We start from the raw sequence: 15,595 nt of genomic DNA, 5'->3' as shown, positions 1-15,595 counted from the left end.
ATGTGTTACTCCGTTAGTCCTTTAGATGGTGGGGACTGGTGCTAAGACCACTTAACAGATGAGGACACTAAGGCTTACAGAGGGCAGAGTAAGTAGATGATGCAGGCCGACTACAGAGTCTATGTTCTTAATCACTGTTACAACCTTCGTCTACTTCTCATCACACAACTGAAATTCTTATTAACGCCAAGAGGTAAAATCCACCAGCAGTAAAAGTATATCGTATAAAATACACCGAATCCCCGGTCGGTTCTCTTTCAGTCATGAGAAGAGCATGAACAAACGTATCAGTGAAGATAGCTTTACCGACCAAACAGGAAGAATTAAGTCCCCAGATAAGTACTGGGTACATACAGAAGTAAGGAGCGTACCCATCTGGACAATGCTGGAAGGGAGTGTTCTCAGCAGAGGTTTAAAAAGAGGCAATTGGGAAGTTGGCTGGACGCTCTTAAGGAGTGGCTGAACCACACAAACAGAAAAAACAAACAGCTAGGTCCACTGAGAATAGTATAAACAGTTCAAACTCATAGATGGAACAAACCCTAAGAAAAATTTATTAACAGGGTCTTAATTAAAATTTTCATTGGCAACGGTTACTTTTGAAACACAATCCATCGTTATGTGCTTTCAATTTTCATAATAAACTAAAATCTGCCAACTGTGTTATTTCAGGATGTACCATTTTATAACAGATACCCTCTCAAGGCAAGACCTATCTATACCTGGTTTACTTTAACTACTGCTCATCAATCTAAACACACTTGCTTTTGGTATATTTTAGAATGAGTTAATACTTTAAAGGACGTAAAGAAATTTGAGAAAATGCTTGTTCTTTGATGTACATTTTTTAAATATAAAATTTGTTCAATATAAAATGCTTTTCATGTCTCTTCAAAATATTATTTTTAAGATAAAACACACCTCAGCATATTTCAATACACTTACATTTTGTTTTCTGTTTCTCACTGAAAAAAATCTCACCTGTTTTTGTTTCATCAGTGGTACCCTGAGCAGAATCACTGAACATAATTAAACCATCCATGTGTTTCTTACCACCTACCAATTCCCAGAGTACCAGGTTTGAGTACTATTAACAAATACCCTGTAAACAATAGCTAACCCATATACACACAAACCATCTAGAAATATTTTCTCTAATCACTCTGATTGCATGTGAAGTTACACATCTCCCTAGGCATTTCAAGTACAAAGAACTTTCCCTGTGTGTATAACCCCATCTTGTGTGGTCTGATCATTTACTCACTTTGGAAGCTGTCGAAACTCTCCTGAGTAATCTTCATATTTGTAGTTCACAAGATGCCAGTCAGAGTTATAGGTTTTGATGCACTATTTGGGGAGGGGGGGAGAGCATAAAAAAAAAAAAGCATAAGAGAAAAAGAAAAAAGACATGTGATGACTTTTGGAAAACATTTGGGAAAGTTTATGAATGCACACCCACACCAATATCAAAAAAATTCTTTCCCCTCAACCCTCTCATGCCTGAAATGCCACCATTAGAGGTTCCTATGAAGCTTAAGAACCACTGAAACGTTACACTTGGGAGAGGGGTCACTTAGGTCATCGTCATTCACGATCAGATGATAAGCAGATGTTACAAGGAGACAAACCTCACCTCCTCTTGCTGCATTTACATAACAATGTGCTGTTTCTGACTTAAAACCACTTGGCTCCTAAGAAGTCATGTGGGCTTCTAGAAGAACATGAAAGTAAATGGAAAGTGTGAACCTAAAGATACTTCCATAGTATTTACTAATATTAAAACTTGCTCATTAGTCAATATTACATACATTTGCCCTCAGATTTTCATTTTATTTATAAGGGACAGTGTGAGGTAATTAGGAAGAAAGATTTAGATTCCAATTCACAGTGGCACCATGATCTCTTCACGTGTACATGTGTGCGTGCATGTGTACAAATGTACAAAGTATGGAGCAGTCCATTGCCCAGATTCCACAGTGACACCAACCTACACGGACTGCATTAAACTACCTCGCTATCTGACAAGCTCGACCAACCAGCACGGTGTCTTTCATTCATCTGTCCAGGAGGATCCACTGAGTAGTGTGTAGAGTCTTAAGATTATAAGGTCTCCTCCACCAGATCTTCAAATATGAATGAGTCAAAATCAACAGGTGAAGCATTTGATTTATTTTCCATCAGCGAACTTGCTTTTCTGTATGGACAGCTCTAGACTACACATATATAGATGTCAGTGTGGCAAAAAATGAATGAATAAAGTGAAAACATAGGTAGTTAAATGTATTAGTCGTACCTAGTTGACTTGACTCTGGCTGAAACATCATGAACAAAGTCTCTATTCTGTTTACTTCACTTTGTTGTTTATACTGTGAACCTTTTTATCCATTTCATACTTCATGCCCGAAGGCTTTCTGAAGCAAAACCCCAAGGTCATGAAAGTAACTACAGCTAATGCCTCTTGTGCCAGGCTCTACACTAAGCACTCTATTGGCAAGGTTGTGAACGGAAGGTAGAATAAGTTTTTTATATTATCATTCTGAGGTGGAATAAAGAGCAGAGAAGGGTTAAAAACAAAGTCAGATGTGGGAGCTGAACAACTTTCAATTTCTTTGCTAAGTAGTTACAAATGTTTTTAAATACCATTTTATTCTTATAATTGCTTTTTTTTTTTAATTTCAAAGCATTTTCACATTTAGAACATCAGACATCCACACTCAAAATCACATTCCAAAACCAGTATGACTTCAGAATTATCTGTAGGTTTGGGTTTTCCCATCCTACCCCTGGGTCCATTAGCATAGCTAAGTCAGGTCAGACTATGTATGACACAGCCTTGTGGACATGCTCTATTATCTTTGTTCTGGTTTTTCACCAAGCCCTTCAACTTCAGCTTTCATACCACCAAAGTCTCTTGTAGGATATTAAACCTATTCCGAAGTATAAAATGTACCTGCCCAATTAAAAATAAATAAATAAGTATACACTTGTACATAATCAGTGCATTTATGAACAGAACACCTGAGTGCCCAGATTTTTAATATCTTACGGAAAATGGGTAAGAAAGATAATTACAATGTTTAAATATTTTAAACTATAAGGAACTGCAAAAAACACAGTTAACCAGGTTAAGTAACTAGCTTCACTCATTTAATAAGCCATTGTTGACCACCCACAAGGCAGGCACAGGCAAAATTCCAAGGCAGGTGCACAGAACAAGGCAAGCAACCCGCACCCCTCTGGAGGTGTAGAAAGTCTAGGAGACAAGGGGTTCAATCAGAAATCAGTACGCAGAGAACTGCATCTCTAAAGAGACAGGGATCTGACTGGGCTGATTTCATGACTGACCTTTCAAACTTGTGAAATTCAATAATATTTTGAAGTTACACTGGAAGGTTTTTGAAGTTTTGTTTTGTTTTGTTTAAAGCCATTAGGTCATCCTCCTGTGGACAAGAGTACGGGGCGGAAGTGCTGTTGCACTCCACCCTGGTGGAAGAGGCCCAAGAGGGTGTAGCTATGCTGGCTCCTGCCCCACAGGGTGAAGTCGCTATTGCCCAGCCTGCAGTGATGGGAGAACCTAATGGAGAGCTGTCCCTCAAACACAATATTTTTTTTAAGAAACTGGGAGAACTGAATTAGTAATTAACAATTTTACTATATGCTTTAAAACAAGGATCAACAAATTTTTTTCTGCAAAAGGCCAGATAGCAAGTATTTTCAGCTTTGAGGGACACACTGTGTCCATTGCAGCCATTGGTGTCTGAGCTGTAATGTGAAGTAGTCACAGGCATATGTGAGCGAGCAAATGGGTGCAGCTGTGCCGCAGTGTACCCTTCTTTACAAAAACAGGCTGCAGGACAGTTCGCCTAATGTCCTGCTTTAAAATAAACATTTGAGACTCTGTAAACATATTTGGCTGTGTTTGTCTTGCATTAATATTACGAATAGAGTGGCAAAGGAGGTAAGACAAGAAGTTACCTTTTCAGAATGCTAAGAGAACAACACACTTCAAAAATTTTAACTATACATTCAAGTTTTCAAAAATCTCAGTGAAACTAAATGTTGTTATTGTAATGGTCCTTTGCTTAGAACAGCATAGCTTCCTTGTAGTGGGCAAATTTATTGATGGGCATATTTAGCTCCTAAATATCAACTAGAAAAATGGGGATAAAAATACACTATTTTTTAAATGAAGGAGCACTTCAAGAAACAAAATTAAAACATCTAACTCGTTCGTCCTATCTAAAGGCACCTGTAGGAAGAAACAAACACCTCAAGACAGAACAAGCAAGCAATCTCAAAGCAATAATTTTTCTTTCCTCCTTAACGAAAGAGTCGTTTTCTGTATGTTCAAACAAAAGTAATAATAATCATATATTGATCAGGGGTAGTTAGGCTCTGCTCATTGTTACCTGGTACTTCATGAATATTGAACTAATCTTGATAATAAATTACAAGTATAAACACATAAATGAAGTCAACGAATACATAAATGCATATGCTGAGTCTCCATTAAAAACAATATAACACCATTGTAAAGCAATTATACTCCAATAAAGATGTAAAAAAAAAAAAAAAACCCAGCAAAAAAAACCACACAAAAAAACAATATCAAAGTCTGCTAGGTGTCCAGTGAGTTCATTCACAAGTTACTCCTATTCTAAGGCTATGAGATAAGTTTTGTAGAATTCATGTTTTGTCATCAAATTGACCCCTGTTGACATTTCTGTCCAAGTTTCAGACTCTGAAAACTTCTTATTATTTTTCTATTCTAACTTCCACCATAAAAATGTAATTACCTCTTTGACACTTTCTTGAAAATATCACTGAAATTTTTAAAAGGGGAGGAGGCATAGAAGAAATACATTACCTCTGTAACAAATAAGCTCTGAGCTTCCTGCTGTGCGTTGGCAGGGATGGTGGAGCATACGTACCGCCCCTGTCGTCTCAGGATGGCCGTCTGTGAAGGAAGCACCAGGACACGCTCGGTTAAGTGAAGACGTTAAGGCGCCAGCCTCCCAGGGCAGTGGGGCCCTTCCCCTTCCTCTGCAGTCGCACCCCGTGGACCCCAGACTCCAGTTGGCTCCTTAAACTTCAAAAGGTGGGGGCAGTGGCTCCCAAGTCCTTCTGGATCACGGGCTCAAGGACCCCTCCAGGCAGGAAAGAGGCCCCTTTCAGAGACCCTAACACTCCCCCACCCCACGTGCTTGATCTAGTCCCACGAAGTTGCCTTTTACTTGCCTGGATTGCGGCAGTTTTAAAACTGTGGTAAAAGAGACATAACATTCACCATTTGAACCATTTTTAAGTGTACAGTTCAGGGGCATTAAGTACATTCACATTGTTATACATCCATCTCTTAACTGCCTTTTACAACTGTTCTTATTCACTGCCACATCCCCAGTGGGACCCGTAGCAGGTCCTTAATATTTGTTGACTGAATCTGTGACTGTGAACACTACCTTCCCTCCTGTAACTGAGAACTGCTCCTGTTTCATGAGGCTTAAATGCTTATTCTAAATAATAAAATCTCTCATGACTTTAGGCAGCAACACATCTACCCTAATTAACACTAGTGTAGGGACTGTAATGTCAATTCGAGTTAACTAGGCCTTGGGCTTCAGGAAGGAATGTTCTAGATTTTTTCTCCCATGGACTGTAATCCTTGGATACTATTAACAGATCATAGTTATAAAAACAGCACACAAGAAACCAGCTTGTTGACAGAATCTATCCCATTGGTTCCTGAGGCTAATTACTAAGCTGGGATCTCCCAGCATCTGTCCCATCTGTTTTTCTTCTTCCTAAGATTGGAGGAAACTTTGGGTCAGATCTGTGGTCCCTCCTCTGCCAGCACAGGGGAAGAACTCCAGGGCATACATTTTTAAATAATCTTATTTCCTGCCCGTATTGTCTCCCTGTTGTGTCTGCTTCACCTGTCTTTACTCTTTGCTTGCACTGTGACCATCATTGAAAGCAATCTTAAAACCTACTTTTACAATAAGGCTTCCTTATTCTACAGGAAGAGAAGGAAGGAACTCTGTTCTCTACCGAAGTCCTTCACAGGTGAATTTTTAATTCATTCAGCCTCCTCCACGAGGGCTTTCAACACCCTGGCTCTTGGCTTCTTTGTGAAAGTCACAAATGGTGACCCTTCTTACACACCTGGTTCCATGAAATGCCATAGAGATGAATGACAGTAGGCACTGGAGGCATAATCTATTCAAAAAACTTCAAAGTAAAACATCGATTGTCAAAACTGTTAAGAATCAGGTATACCAGTAAAGGGGAATTAAGAAATTATGTGCACTTCAAAGAAGGACACATTCTATACCCCCACTTACTGCGTCCTTATCTTGATTTATTTGGGTCTATCACGATTTTTTGAAACTAATTATCGTACTTTAAAAATGTTCATGAAATGGCTCAGGTCAAGAAATAGGACTATTAGGGTCATTTCCAGCTCATTCCCCATCAGAACATTAGGAAGAAATAAAATTTATTACAGAATTTTCCTAGTGGAATTACCAACTCAAGAAACTTTAATTATGTGACACTTTTCCAAACACCCCTTTAAGGTAAGAAAAATAATAGGAAATGAAACCTTTTTATTATTGTGGATCAAAGTGCATTACGTTTTCAATTTAAAAAGAAAGCAACTTTACTCATTAAAGATAGATGACTTTTAACAGATAAGAGAGCACTGGGCATAATTAAACCAATCATCCATGTGTTTATTACCACCCACCAATACCAGAAGGGTGTAAGAAAGAAGAACACAGAAGCACAGGCTGGTACGAGAGGAAAGAGTCTAAGAGGGGAGTCTAAATCCGACAGGGAGGAGAAGTGGACATCAAGAAGATGAAGACGTGCACTGAGGCAAAGATGCTTACGCTACACTGTACAGGATGAGTACAAGTTGTGTTTAGTACAAAAAGGAAGAGAAATGTGAAGATAAGCCTACCCTTAGAAAGTTAAAATAACAAAATCAAGTCATAATAGATGAGATTAGTTTTTTGCATACACATAAAAAGCAAACCCATTAAGTCCTAGAATTAAAAATATATACGCCAAAGAAAAAACTGCCTAAAACTCTAATTAGCTTGAATTAAACATCTCTAAAACCGCACCAACCTACAGCCTAGTCAATGGTTTTAACTAGGGAAAGAATGAGCCAACAGAAAGAACAGGGCTTGTATGACCAAAGCAATTTTGTCAATGTCTTTGTCATCATTTAATAGGAAAGGCTGGGATCCATCAGGCTGTGACCCACTGGGGGACTCCTGGACTTGGCTCCAATGAGGAGTCACAGTTTGATGTCACCAGTTGCCAAGGTCTTTCCTCTTGTTCCTTCTGCTTTGAGTTTAGCCTCACTAACCCACTTGTTTATCATAATTCCCATTTCGACTCTCCTAATCAGAGAACACACAGCCAATGAATATATTCTGATCTGCTTATTAATTCTAGTTCTCAATGCACATTATTAAATGGTATTCTGGTTTGTTTAACTTCTCCATATATTTTATGTATTAAAAGTCACATTCAGGTAATAGTCTACTGTATGTCAAATCGATTCACATTAAATTTCTGTAGTTTTATTTATCTGGCTTATAACAGAGTCCAAATCAGTACCAGCAGATTTATACTCAATGAACACTAAAACTCTTCTCAAATATGAGCTTAATTTTCTTTTTCATGGTTGTGGTATTCTTTCCTACTTTACTATTAACTAAAATCATATTCCTGCTAAAAGATGGGTCTGTGTCCACCTTATATAAATCATCATCAAGGTGGACATTCAAAGAACATCAGTCCCATCCCTTTGTTTGCAAATAAATTATTTCCATTCTACTAAAAAAGCTGTACATCTGCAAGGGGTAGGGGGAAAAAAACAGTGCACACTATGAAGTGTGATAAGATCTGAAAATTAAAATCTAAACATAGCTAGCATCTCAAACATCCTTTGGGATATAAATCTCACAATACAAAATACAATTTAAAGCCCAGCTTCCCTGGTGGCGCAGTGGTTGAGAGTCCGCCTGCCGATGCAGGGGACACGGGTTTGTGCCCCGGTCCGGGAAGATCCCACATGCCGCAGAGCGGCTGGGCCCGTGAGCCATGGCCACTGAGCCTGCGTGTCTGGAGCCTGTGCTCCGCAACGGGAGCGGCCACAGCAGTGAGAGGCCCGCGTACCACAAAAAAACAAAAATAAAAATAAAAGCCTTCTTCTAGCAACTATAACAGATTCAATTATTTTCAGTCAATATTGTTTCTTAGGTTAAACACTGGCAGTGCTTGACGCACAGAAATCCTTAATTACCTTGGCCAAGTATGGGCGTGAGTCTTATGAGGCCTTCCACAAAATTTTAGGACTAATTGAAAAGGTAACTTAGGACTGCAAAAGGAGGAGAAAAAGGTGAAGTCCTCTTCTAAAGGACTTATATAATGATGCATGGACACCTGAGAGCCTAGGCCAATCTTTATGGGACATTTTTTTTTTAATGGAATGAACTGATGAAATGCAGAGGTGCCCCCAGATCCGAATATAAAGGGTACAATTTACAACTATCTCCAAGTCTAGTTAGGAGGACAAATTTCAAATAGAGCCTTTTTTATTTTAAAAACTTATTTTTCCTCTTGGTTGAAATGATTCCCTCCAAAAACTGGGGTCACTTTAATGGCTATGAGTCGTAATCAGGAATGCGGGATGCTCAGCCCAGGGAAGCAGGGTCCCTAAAGGGAACATACAGAGGTACCACGTTTCCTCACCTGGGCACAACCCCAGGGCCTTCCGGGCATGTCCTGCCCCTCTTCTTCACCACTCACTGCTCTTCCCCGATGGCCTGCTGTGGCCCTGTTTCTTTAGCTTTAACTTGGAATCCCTCTTACTAATGAACTTCCTGCCCCCAACCTGGCCAGGGCTCTGTCTTTCCTCCGTAGGGTGCTGGCTAACACGCTACCTTGACCCCACTGAGGCTGGGATACCAAGAAGCTCATGTTTCAAACCACAAGCAATGTGAAGCACATAATTTAATTAAACTTCCTATGGAAGAATTTGAGAAGTGATCTTGGAAAGAGGTTGGACTTGAGAGCCAGGAAACCTGAGTTCTCATCTGAGCTCTGCCTCTAATTAGCTGTGTGATCTTGGAGGAAAGTTTTAACTTTCCAAATCCAGAATTTTCTAGGATCTCTAGGTTTTCTTTGTGGTTTAAAAACTCCATAGTTCCATGGAATTCTAAGTCTCTCTCTCACAAGTGGTTTATTATGAGTGCTACGAATTGCTTTGTGAGAAACTAAAAACTTAAAAGACATCCAGAAAAAAGATGAATACCCTGTATCTTTTTTGATTTATAGTCATATTACCCCACTTACTTTTTTAATGAAAGGAATTGTTTTAATGTGTTTTTATGAAAGGAATTGGATTAAAAGGAGGGAAGATTCACTCTGTAGACTTAAATACAGGCGTTAGTATTAACGAAGATGTTCTTTTGTGTCATCATTTCTTTATTTTTCTAATCCTCTCAACTCATAAGGCACCAGATTTTTTTTATTAATCACTTTACAATGGGCATTAAACTATAACAAAACAACCCTCTTAATTCCTGGTGGGAAGTATGCATATATACTGGGTGTCTAATATATCATATTTTATAGGACTTACGATTCAGACATTGAAACAAAAGGCCCACCCTTCCCCTGGGACACAGGAACAATGAGCTGGAGACAAAATCCCAGAGAAGTGGGTGGGCTGTAACCTGAGCCAGCTGTGCGTATCTACAAGGACTCTCCCCATCTCTCCTGCCCTAAGGAGCGCAGGGCAGGGAGTGTCCGCCCTCAGACAGAAAACAAACATCACGGGCAGCCCAGGAGGGAGTGCGAGCTCAGAGGTGGCTGCTCCTCGGGTGTCCTAAGCAGAACAACTCCGAAGGAAGGCGAGGCCAAAGTGTACCACCTGAGACACAGAAGAGGTGAAGAGGGTTCTCTTCAGTAATCAGTCAGTAGGTATGGCTGCAGAACAGAGAGAGAGAAGGGATTCCTATGCTCCTGCCATCTTACCTCTAAGATGGGCCTTGAGGCCTGGGGAGTGAGGGTAGGAGGGGCCAAGGCGCAGTGAAGGGAGGCAAGTGGATGTGGCAGAAATCAAAGCCCAGGTGGTCTGGGTAAGACTGAGCTCTCAGGCGGGCATGGCCCATCTCCCTAGCTAAAGAGTAAGCCCTGGGTTGAATTTTTATTGTGCTCAACTGCACCAAGTGGATTTTCAACTGCTCCCTGCTAGAGAGACGGCTCTCAACACCTCCTCCCTCTGTCTCTAGGTCCCTCTGAATCTGCTGGAAATACCCCCTTGGATGCATGTCCGTACATTAAACGTTTTGTATCCTGCACAGTATTAAACCTCACTTTAGACAAGGCTGGGAACTTAGCTGCAACTTACTGAGCACAGCAGTAATGGAACCTTTCCAAATATCTGGCAGATGCATTTGTTTCAGAGCAGATGACTAGCTTTTGAGAGGATTCAGTTCCAAGCTAGGCTGGAAACTGAAATCCACACAGGGCGTTCCCCGCATCTCACTGCAGAGATCAGACCCACAGTGTTCCATGAAGGTCAGACAAGTCCATTTCCAGGGAAGCGGTTTCCTGAGGATTCTCAATGTTTAATGCACTAATAATCAAGAAACAAACAGGGCAGGGGACAAGACAAGGGTCCAGAGAAAGATGTCCACTTAGGTTTCTGGAGGGACTTAATAAAAAACAACTCCCGAGAAACTAAAACATTACAAGGACGGAGCCTAATATGGGCAGAGAAACGGACATCTCTCTGCCTCTCTCTGACAGCTCCTCTTCACTAGTCCCTGCCCGGTGCCCAGGTTTCCATCTTTAACTGTCTCTCTCTCTTCCCTCAACAGCATCACCCTGTGCCGTCAAGGACTTTCCTTGCTGTACATCCCCATGACAACGCACCGATTTAGGGGGCTCTTGTGTGAACCTCAGTGTGGCACCCTCCCTGACGGGGATGTCTGCCTTCCCTCAACCAGCCCTCTGCACAGCTGCCAGTCATCTTTCTGAAACTCTTATCAATAGCGTCATGCCTCAGCTTGAATCCTTTCAAGGACCCCCACCACCACTGCCATGAGAATAAAGTCCAGACTCCTCAGCATGACCTGACCTTTGGTGACCCATGGTACTGACTTCTCTGGACTCCTCTCCTGCCCGTCTCTGACCCTCCAGCACGCGGGCTACTTCTGACTCCCTAACGTAGCAGCCCCTGCGCCTGGCTGCAGGGCTGCTCACTCCCACCTCCTGCAGCACATGGCACACACGCAGTTCTGTGGAAATTACTCAGAAACCTTGCTGCATCGCCCACCAGACTCAAGAACCTCAGACTGTGCTAGTCATCTTTGCTTCTCCAACACCCTTACATAACGTCTGGCCTAACCTGAATGTCTGAATGAATGGGCAGTCAGGGCTTTTAAATGGAATCACTTGGGGCTCCGAATGAGACAGTGTCTTAGCAACTGGTGAGACATCAGGTAGCTCTGTCACTGCATAGTGTCCTGTTTCCTAAAGTGTCATATATGTACATTTATAAATGTCAGTAGACCTTTGATAGTCATAAAAATTTCACTCTGCTACCTTGAAAACCCCCCAAATTATGTATTACATAACAGCTTGGTCAAATGCAGTAAATTATAACTAAATAAGTTAAATGTTCAAAACCCTTAATGACCAGACTCATCAATTGGGGGGCGGGGGGTGTTTGGTATTACAGAGAAGCTGGTTTCTTTTTTTTTTTTTTAATAAATTTATTTATTTTTGGCTGCGTTGGGTCTTTGTTGCTGCGCGCGGGCTTTCTCTAGCTGCAGCAAGCGGGGGTTACTCTTCGTCACAGTGCGCGGGCTTCTCGTTGCGGTGGTTTCTCTTGTTGTGGAGCACGGGCTCTAGGCACACAGCCTTCAGTAGTTGTGGCACGTGGGCTCAGTAGTTGTGGCTCGTGGGCTCTAGAGCACAGGCTTAGTAGTTGTGGCACACGGGCTTAGCTGCTCCGCGGCATGTGGGATCTTCCCGGACCAGGGCTCAAACTCATGTCTCCGGAACTGGCAGGCGGATTCTTAACCGCTGCGCCAGCAGGGAAATCCCTCTAATCACTTAAGTATCACTGCAGAAGTGAGGGCGGGGCTGGCTATCCAGAAAACCAGGAGAGGCCTTGCAGCCCCCTGAGTGGACAGGTGGCAGGTCCAGCTTCCCCATGAGTAAGGGGCTCAGCCTGCTCCACATCATATGACTTTGCAACTAAAAACTGCCAACCTCAAAAATAAAACGATGTTACCTAGAGGAGAGGAAGGAGACTCCACTAAGCATCCTGGGCACTCAGCTCCCTCCCTGCTGCCTGGCGGGCATCAGCCAGTGTGTACAAAGAGCTTCCTTGAATGGTGGTATCTCTTTGGATTCTCACACATCTAATGAGAACCCCAATTTTAGGGCAAATGTTATCCCTGAATTACAGGTTAAGAAAGGTGAATTTACATGGGAGCATCATTTAAAAAAAAAAAAAAAAAGGAAAGGTGAATTTTAGGAAGGTTTATGGCTTACTGAAATACCCAGATTAATGACAGACAGACCTGGGGCTAAAATCTAGACCCAGATGACTACATCTCAGGTCTTGCCACTACCCTATTGTCTAGAACAACTACCATTCTATTTGGTAACAGAGCCTTGAGGAAGGGGTAGGCAAGTGTAGCTTCTTTCATTTTCTAGTTGTCTGTGTATGGTTCCCTATGTCTTCTTTAGAATGCAATTTTAGTTGTTAAAAACACCATACCTTTGTGCGAATACCTAGCGTAGTGAATATGCTTCACGTTAAAACATGTCCATTATTTATATACTTCCAATATCCCAATGAAGTTTCCTTTCAGGACTTGCCTTAGGGAGGCACACGCCTTCATTCACACGTAAGGCCTCGCTCGTGCATCAAGGATAATTTCACACAAGCCCCTCTGCGCATTTACCAGCACCGCCAGGACGGTCTGCTCAGAGCAGCCCTTCAAAGCCTGGGACGCCAGGCAAAGTCCTATCTTACACACAGTGGAGCAGAGGTTATGCTTTGCGGATAAAATGCTAAGCAGATGGGGAAGTCCTGATTGGAGGACTTCTGACATCAGGGAACTTCACGGAACTCCCTTAATTTGTCCTCACTGGATATCAGGCACACACTCAAGGGTGCTGCTGATGCAAGGTCCATCAAACCCACACAGGACACTCGGCAGGGCCCAGGTTCTGCCAGGCAACCCTGGTAGGAAAAGGCAGAGGTATGGACACAGCAGGACCCATTCAGGTTGTAGGAACCACGAGTGTGTGCCTAGTAATATGTTAAATGGCATCTGATGATTCTGAGACCAAAACCCAGCTTTTCTTTTTCTTGAAGGACTTCTGAGTTTTGTTTTTGCATGCAAACATGTCTGCCTCTCTTCTACTCCCTTGACCCACCACCTTGAGCTGTGCCCTTACGACCACAAAGGCAGCTGGTGCCGAGATCTCAAATCCATCCATTTACTCAAAACATATTAAATGCTTACCACGAATTAAGCACTGTTGTAGGAACATCACAAATGCAAAGGTGAATTTTCAAAAAGCTATGGTTTATAATAAAAAAACAACAACTATGGTTTGCCACTCTCACAGAGGTTTTATTTTCTATTTGGGGAGAAAATAATAAAGTCTTATAGTTACAAATAACCATAATAAAGAATGATTTTCAGTGAATGCTAGAGATACGGTATAAATAAATCTCCACTGCTTGCACTGTCTTAAGATTTCATCTTGGCTCAAATCTTCCTCTGTCAATGCCTCTGAGTAGTGTTTAATAACCTAAGACATATACATGAATCACATAGATAAAAGTGTCCTTCTACCCGTCACTGGTTACACATGAGGTCTGTGCTTACCCAATTCCACTCACTGTAGAACCTTCACTGGTCTCTCTGACCTATTTAAAATGTGAGCAAACGTTATTTTTAAAAAGCAAAGAAAATTTGAAAAAGAAAGAAAGAGAGTGAGTGAGACAGAAGGGAGGGAGGGAGGAAGGAAAGAAAATGTGACCTGATATGGGGAAAACATGCATACAGTAATGGACTACTAGACTCATCCAGTATCTTTTATTCTACCTGAGAAGAGAATAAAATCTTAGATTCACTTATGAAGGTAATATTTTGTGTGTGTGTGTTTTATTTCATCTAGTTATTTATGTAGGTAATCTTAACTCCCCACTCGATCATAAGTTTTCCTAAGCACTACATGGTGTTTCTAACAAAAATCATGTCATACATTGCCGGTATGGTGGGGGGGGGGGAAAGAACTACTTCCCTCACCCGGCTGTCTTGAGGAAAAATGAAGAAAATGTCTAAAGTGCTAGTAAACATAGAAATCAACCTGACAAGTTTTTCCTCTAATGGTGTTCACAAAAGGCACCACAGCTCCCTGAGGTGCCCAGCTGCTGGCGCACCATCACACCGCATTCTGTATGAACGCCCCAGCTCCCTAGGAGAACAAAGAACGCGCATCAATCATGTCCCCTAGAGTTGCATCCCATGGAGCATGGCATGGGCCACCCTCCACTGAAGAACGGGCCTCCTCTGCTTGCACAGAGCACAGGGACCCAGAGGTACACCCGTGGGCAGTGAGGAAGACCAGAGTACCCACCTGGGTGTCACATCAGCTGAACCTCACTGGTTATGGCCAGACTGTCCTCCTACCCTACAAGGCTGCTACCTTCATTTAGAAAGGATGGCACAAATCAAAGTTAATTATGGTTCTTCAATATATTTCTGTATTTTCTGATTGAGAATCTGATATAGAAGCTGATTTTCAAAAGCAATTTTCCCCGTCACCAAAGGAACACTGAATTGGCATACTTCCAAGGCTGATATTCCTTTAAAGTGGGTGAGCTGAACACAAAGGTTTTAACAAATTAAGGAACAAATGTAACAGTCAAGGTAATAATAATGACCAAGGTTCCTAAATCACTTCTTTTCCTGCTGCATTTCTAACAAGAAAGGTTACAATATATACCTTCCAAGGGCCTAAGGATCCATGTCGAGCTTACATTAAATGTTCAAAATAGTCATTTGAGGAGCTATACCCATAACTTACTTCTTATTTCAGTTTGATTTTATATATCATTTAAATTCATTGGACCTGGTAGTTGGGCTGAACATTTTCACGTCTATTAATCTTCTGAATTTCTATCCAACAATTATTCAGTGCTCACACATGTCAGTTCACCTTTCCTGTGGGCCCTCCACAGTCACCCACACTCCACGCTGCCTACCCAGCACTCCACCTTGGGATGACAAACACAGCAACGTCCCTTCTCCCAGCGCCACCTTCCATCCCTCTAGCTCCCCTGCACCAGGCACTTCAGCTTGTTCATCCTCAGGGTCCTCCCGTGTCTTCTCCTCCCCATCCAACATCCACCTCTGAACACTCCCCAGCAGCCGAGAGTCCTGAGGACTCAGCTTCCGCGTTTTTGGGTCCCGCAGCTCCACGCCCACCCCTTTGCCATCTTAACCCCCATCCTTTGTTTTCTTTTCTCTGTTCTTAAGCT

At 41.9% G+C, this 15,595-nt stretch overlaps 1 protein-coding gene across 33 annotated transcripts in view; it reads right to left on the bottom strand.

Moving 5' to 3' along the window:
• Positions 1–15,595, bottom strand: part of DOCK9 (dedicator of cytokinesis 9) — a 282,686-nt gene that overhangs the window by 128,459 nt on the left and 138,632 nt on the right. For all 33 annotated transcript variants that reach the window (XR_010936755.1, XR_010936756.1, XM_067712884.1 and 30 more), the window contains exons 3-4: positions 4,868–4,957; positions 1,265–1,347 (exon numbers count right to left, since the gene is read on the bottom strand). Coding sequence is in view for 31 of the 33 variants with exons in the window: in XM_067712884.1 (XP_067568985.1) it covers positions 1,265–1,347; positions 4,868–4,957 (173 nt within the window). In the remaining 2 variants the exon portion in view is untranslated. The remainder of the gene's footprint in view (positions 1–1,264; positions 1,348–4,867; positions 4,958–15,595) is intronic.

The sequence above is a fragment of the Pseudorca crassidens genome, chromosome 18 (assembly GCF_039906515.1).
Source record: "Pseudorca crassidens isolate mPseCra1 chromosome 18, mPseCra1.hap1, whole genome shotgun sequence".
Taxonomy (NCBI): Eukaryota; Metazoa; Chordata; class Mammalia; order Artiodactyla; family Delphinidae; genus Pseudorca; species Pseudorca crassidens.
The sequence above is the reverse complement of the archived record's forward strand: the minus strand, read 5'-3'. Positions and strand labels throughout refer to the sequence as shown.